Source organism: Echinops telfairi, unplaced genomic scaffold (genome assembly GCF_000313985.2).
Source record: "Echinops telfairi isolate 266 unplaced genomic scaffold, ASM31398v2 ScPeMD7_9;HRSCAF=40, whole genome shotgun sequence".
In the NCBI taxonomy this organism is placed as follows: Eukaryota; Metazoa; Chordata; class Mammalia; order Afrosoricida; family Tenrecidae; genus Echinops; species Echinops telfairi.
In genome coordinates, this window is record NW_022103906.1 from 69,078,149 (window position 1) to 69,084,531 (window position 6,383).

Below are 6,383 nucleotides of genomic sequence, written 5' to 3' on the forward strand. Positions count from 1 at the left end.
GATGGAAACTTAGGCTGTTTCCAAGTCTTTGTGATTGTGAATTGTGCCGCAATAAACCTTGGAGCGCAGATGATTGGTCATGTTTTTTTGTTACCTCCTCTGGGTATATGTCCAGTAGAGGGATGACTGGGACATACGTTATCTCCAGATTGCTTTCCACAGTGGCTGTACAAATCTACACGACCACCAGCAGTGGAGGAGGGTTCCTACTTCACCACAAGCCCTCCATCACTTGTTGCTCTTTGATTTACTGATTTGGGCTAGCCTCAGGGGTGTTAGGTGGTATCTCCATGGTTGTTTTAATTTGCATTTCTCTTATGGCTAATGACCGGGAACACTTTCTCATTTGCTTGTTGGCCATATGGGTCTCCTCCCTAGTGAAAGCTCTTTTCAGTTCTTTTGCCCACTTCTATTGGGGGTTAACTGTTTTCCTCTTTTTGCAGGTTATGAGGGTATTATAGGTTTTAGTAATGAGCCCTTTGTCCGATGTGTCATTACTAAAAATCTTCGCCCAGTCTGTGGGTTGTCTTGTCACCCTCTTGGTGAAGGCTTTCGAGGTGCACAGGTGCTTTAATCTTATTAAATCCCACTTGTCGATGTCCAGTTCACCTGCGTGTGTACCCTTCCTTATTGCAGTGAGCCTATGAGTTCCCTGGGTCAGGGCTCTCAGGTTTGTCCTGAGTCCCTCCTTGATGGTCCTGATGGTTTGGGGTTTAACTTCTAGGTCTGTGATCCACCTTGAATTTATTCTTGTGCATGGAGTGAGGTAAACAACTTGTTTCATTTTTCTACATGTGGATATCCATTGTTTCCAGCACTTATTAAAAAGGGCATCCACTTCCCACTTGATGGTGTTGGGACCCTTGTCGAAGATCAGTTGTCTATATGCTGATGGTTTTATTCTTGGGCTTTCTATTCTTTTCCACTGGTCTGAGTGTCTGTCATTGTGCCAGTACCATGCTGTTTTGACCACTGTAGCTGTGTAATAGGCATTGAAATCAGGTAAGGCGAGTCCTCCAACTTCGTCCTTCTTCTTGAGGAGTTCTCTGTTAATTCTGGGTTTCTTCCCTCTCCATAGGAAATTGGTGATCAGTTTTTCCAATTCTTTGAAGAAGGTTGTTGGTATTTGAATCGGAGTAGCATTGAATTTTTAAAGTTCCAGCACATTTTTAATGGAGTCTTTGTGGTAACTTAGGTGCCTTAGCTGATATTCGGGTCAGCTTATACTCGAGTATATGCAGTATATAGAATTAATTAAAAAGATTACTTTTAATTAAGCTACATGATTTATGGTCTTTGTTTCATACCTTTCCTGAAGTGAAAAACCGTCCAGTGATGTCAATGCCAACAGGTTCTGTAGCTGTTTTCTCACTATTTAAAGTCTCTGGCTTACCCAAACTGACTTTCTTTTTTTGTTGCAATGGAATCTTAAAAAAAAAAAAGCTATTAGACATAATAACAAAACTTATAAGCATGATTATATTGAATTCTACTATCATTTAAGTGTTTGTATGTGAAATATGGCTATCAAGTATAAGACAATGATGAAGCTGTACGTTTTCAGAAAATTAGGAAGCAATGGATATGTATTATGATTCAACTGTTCAGAACTAATAACATCAAGGCACTAATCTTTCATGAAAACATCAAGCTTTGTAAAGTTAACCAAATCTGTAAATAACGATATGCATCATTTTTATGTATATGTAGGGTATTAAGTTTACACAGCGACATAGTAGGCCACTTAGTATAAGTCAGTATTAAAATCTATTCATAGAATTACCTTGTCAAGACCACTCAGCTCCTTGTGCTTTTTCATGACACAGTTCAAAATATCACAAATAATCTGTATTTTCCACTCTGCAAACCCACATTGGATAAACTGCTTTTTGGTTAAAATTGGCTTGTAATTAAATTGATCACGAAGGAGCTAGGAAGAGGGAATAGATTGATATCATAATTAGGTGCAATTTCTTTCTAAAATCCTAAATGATAACGCCCACCTGGTCAATGCTGTCTTGAGAGGAAATGAAGGACTAACCCGTTAAGTCAATGGCCTACAAAGACACAGACAGGAAGGGATGGCAATGACTTTGATTGTTTATTTGTTCTGCCTTTAGTAGGGATCTGCCATGGAGTAGACGGTTATCTACACGCAATGAGAAAGGTACAACAAACTCTGAAAGACTCAGAACCTTTATAAGACAGACCCAGCAGTGACGAAAATGTAGTTAAGACTGCACCCTGGCCAAGACAGGGAGTTTGAGGAGCCCTGAAAAACATGGGAGTCCCAGTACAATGTTGGCTCTCAGAGCTTTCACTGCAGTTTATCACGAAAAAGTTTCTCCTCATAAGCACTCATCCATTATGTGATATTTTAGAAAAGTCAAATGGCCCGGCAGTCTCGGTTCCTGATTTGTAAAATGAGAGAAAACGATTAGAACTGTAATTTTCAAAATAGGCTCTGTGGAATCCCAGGATTTCTCAGAAGTGACTTTTTAAGTTTCAGTGAAAGGTTTCTGGGGATCAGAGGCAATGAGGAGCAGGAAGAGTAAACAGAGACTCTACAAAAGTTCCCATTTTATGGGCAGAGAGCCGAGGCTGGGGCAGCAACACTCAGGAGCCAGTGCAGTACCCAGGGAGGCGCTCCTGCCTACAGCGTGACAGCCACCCTCCACTCGCTGCCCATCACAGGCAACCGTGGAGACAGTACCCCTGGACAAGCACCGATCCCTCTGAACCCCGATTAAAAACCAGGAACTGTAAAAAACAAAACAAAAAAACTTCCCATTTTATTAATGTAACGCCACCCTTTTTAGAAGTTTGGATTTGATCAATGAACAGGTTTCATCATTAAAAGAACAATTTAATAGAGCCATAATACTTGAACAATAATTTATCAGTAGATAATTAAAAATATCTTTTAATCTAAAAAGTAGATTTATTTAAGTCAAATGTGAAATTAAGTATCTAAGACTGTGTAGATATTTATCTACTAAGATAAATATAGATAATATACTTATCTATATGATAAAATATAAGACATGGTCTCAAATCTGAAAGAAGATAATATCCCAGTAAATGTTTTAGCTACTTCTTAGAAACAACTTATAATTCTACAAACCATAAACTTTACTCAATAAAATCACATTTTTCTTCCTAATTTCTGTTGCTATACCAAATTTTACTAATTTACTAAAATCTGATATAAAACAAAGTAATGATAGCCAATAACAAATGTTTAAAAATTAATATAGATATTAGATTATAAAACATTTATAAAACAAATTTGAAATGCACCTTGATTTTAAAAGGCACCACATCAAATTGTTGGTAGAAAAATGGAACTAAAAGGTAATGGAAATCTTCCACAAACTTTTTGAAGACCCCTTGTATATAACAAAATTACTGCCAGCTCTATTTGTTGCATGTACATAATCTTCACACATCAACCAATAACTTCTAAAGTGAATCTCATTTCATGCTTTCCAAATACCTTGTAGACTGCATCTATAAAGCGCAGGTCATTCTTTGCTAGGAGCTCCACGTTGGACGCCAGTAGAAGTTCTGCTATATAAGGTGAATATGAGGTAAGAGAATAGCTGATGATCGGGAGAGACGCTGCGGTGTCTCCCTTTATCAAGCTGTTGGGGGAAAAGAAACAAAGAGGGTTTTTAATGAGCATAATTCCACAAAGTTGGATAATTCAGTAAATATGAAAAGTGTCAATAATTTATAATAAGAGCCATAATTATTCAGCTATATGTAAGACTTACTAGTTTGCATCTCTCATTCTAAATTGGTTTGTTCTTAGATAAATAATATTTTTTTACCATTTCAACAAGATATCCTGGTAACTAATGTCACTAAGCAACTTATACAGAAATTGTCAAACAGAACCTAATTTCCTGTCTGAAAATAAATACAATAAAATGTCATTAATAAAATAAAAAGAACACAAAATTACAAATACAAAAGTATCTATAAAAGCTAATATTTATTTAGGATAAGAAATTAGCTAATTATGCTTTTAAAGAATGACAAATAGAAATAAATAAAATAAAAAAGAATGACGAACATGGAAAAATTTAAAAGTCAGTAGAACACCAGTCTATCATAGTATTTACTGATTTTCTAAAACTTAACCTAGTCCATTTTTATTCATAAAACAAGTGGACCACATTACAGTGGTCAAATACACTTAATTGGTTTGTAAACACTTGTGATTTGCTCTTTACAGAAATTAACAAAGATATATGCCATGACTCTAAATTACAAAAGAGAAAAACTTTTCCGATCGCAGCCAACAGTAACCACTTCATCACCAGGGCTCCATTAGAAACGCCATAGGGTGGTTCTAGTCTGTCCTATACTGTTGCTTTTTGTCCGAATCAACTTGCTAGCAATGGCATTGGGTTTCTTTATAACTAAATCGCCCAGTTTACTATCTTCCACTTACATTAGTCTCATTCTACACCTACATACAATCAGAGTAAAAGTTTTAGTTACTTCTTAGAAACAACTCATAATTCTACAAACTATAAACTTCACTCAATAAAATCACATTTCTTTCTAATTTTGCCATTGTATCAAATTTCACTAAATACTAAACAAGGTAATGACAGCCAATAACAGATGTTCCTTCCCTTCTTCTGTTGACCCCTCTAGCCTAGAGAGTCATCTCATTCTTTTCCACCTCTCTGGCTGCTATCTGTCCTCAATGAATCATCTGTCAGCTCTCAAGCCCTTCTTGAAGTCACCCTTAAGTTTCTGGCTCTTACTGATCATTCCTAGAATAACTCCCCAGGCACTCGGGAGCTTTTGCTTCATTCTGTCTCATCCTGCTTTTTTGGATTTGGGTTTGTTTTTTAATTTTCTAGACATATGGATCTTATTTGGTCAATGGGATGTACCCTCACTGATTCTCCCACACCAACACACAGGAGACCTCTGTTCAACTGAAGTAATATTGTACTTGCCTAAAACATATTTAAGACATGCATATACATTTCCTTATCCCCTTTCCATTTTTTTGACAAGGCAAAAAACAGTTAAATGATGATAATACCACAGTTTGTTCTTCAGGACAAATATGAATTGTTTTTCTCTTCGTGTTTCCTTAAGGGTACAGCAATATTTCACCCAACATGAAAAAAGCTCTGGCAGCACTGTCTATGTGGAATACAGGCCAAACACAGGAAATGAAAAAAATACCTCTGATGAGCAAAGTAGTCCATTTTATGCATATTATAAATAGAAGAGAGCCAGAGCAACAGTTAACATTGCTATTGTTACCCCCAAAAAGCGTGGTTATGTGGCTTCTCAGGAGTTAGCGGATTAGAAACACTAAGAAAAGCAGGTGTTATATATATTGTCATATTAACAGCAAAAAGCAGCTGATAGAAAATGAAAAAAAAAGTGGTAAGAATCAAAATGTCTTATGTGTATACTGGGGGTAGGGGAAGCACTCAAAAACCTGTAAAGCTGGAATTAAAATAAAATGGCATTGCTCCATGAACTTTTTGAAGTTCCTTGATACATGGGTAGCAATTTGAGCCTCATAGGAAAGGATTACCTATCTAAAAAAATTAATGTTTTTAATAATGCACCTGGGTCCATGAGAAAATGTAAAGTTGTGCCCCTGAATATAGCAAGTCTTATAGGTCTTCCCCCAATCCTGATAATGCAGTTTCCATATTTTCCAGCTTCTTCAACTATTTGCACAGCATACATATGGAATAAGTAGTGAAAAGATACAACTCTGATGCACACCTTTTCTGATTATAAATCACATGTTACCTTCTTGGTCCTTATACAGATTCCATATATATGAAGTGTTTTGGATTTCCCATTATGCAATAATACTATCCTTTAATAATATATATTTCATACAATTGAATGCCTTTGTCAATAATACACAGGTAACCATCTTTCTTGTATTCACTGCTTACCCACATGACATCAACAATATCCCTCATTTTACTGCCTCATCTTAATCCAACTTGAATTACTGGCAGCTCTCTGTCAATATTCTGCTGAAATCTTTTAAAATCATCTTCAGCAAAATTTTACTTGCATATGATATTAATGATATCCACATTTTGTTGGGTCACTTTTCTTTGAGCAGGGCATCTGTGGTAGTTACATTATCTGTTGTCAATTTGAGACTTAAGAGTGAAGGGGTAGAATTTAGCCTGTCAATCAGGTCGCAGCTTGATAACCTCATTTGGAGCCGCTAAGGAGATAAATAGCTTGCTGGAGGCAGGACGCAGGCTCATTCCCTGGGAGACATTCCTGTTGAGGAGATACATGTAGCTATGCTAGAGCCCTGGAGCTAAAAGAGCCACATGGAGACCCCTGCCAGCTTTGAGAGGCTGCCACTG

General features: G+C 36.8%; 1 protein-coding gene across 6 annotated transcripts in view; it reads right to left on the reverse strand.

The window, feature by feature from the left end:
- The window catches only part of CEP44 (centrosomal protein 44), a 46,481-nt gene that overhangs the window by 29,404 nt on the left and 10,694 nt on the right, over positions 1 to 6,383 (reverse strand). For all 6 annotated transcript variants that reach the window (XM_045286757.1, XM_045286758.1, XM_030884677.2 and 3 more), the window contains 3 exons: positions 3,497 to 3,644; positions 1,784 to 1,930; positions 1,308 to 1,427 (listed from right to left, as the gene is read on the reverse strand). In XM_045286757.1, coding sequence (XP_045142692.1) covers positions 1,308 to 1,427; positions 1,784 to 1,930; positions 3,497 to 3,644 — 415 coding nt within the window. The remainder of the gene's footprint in view (positions 1 to 1,307; positions 1,428 to 1,783; positions 1,931 to 3,496; positions 3,645 to 6,383) is intronic.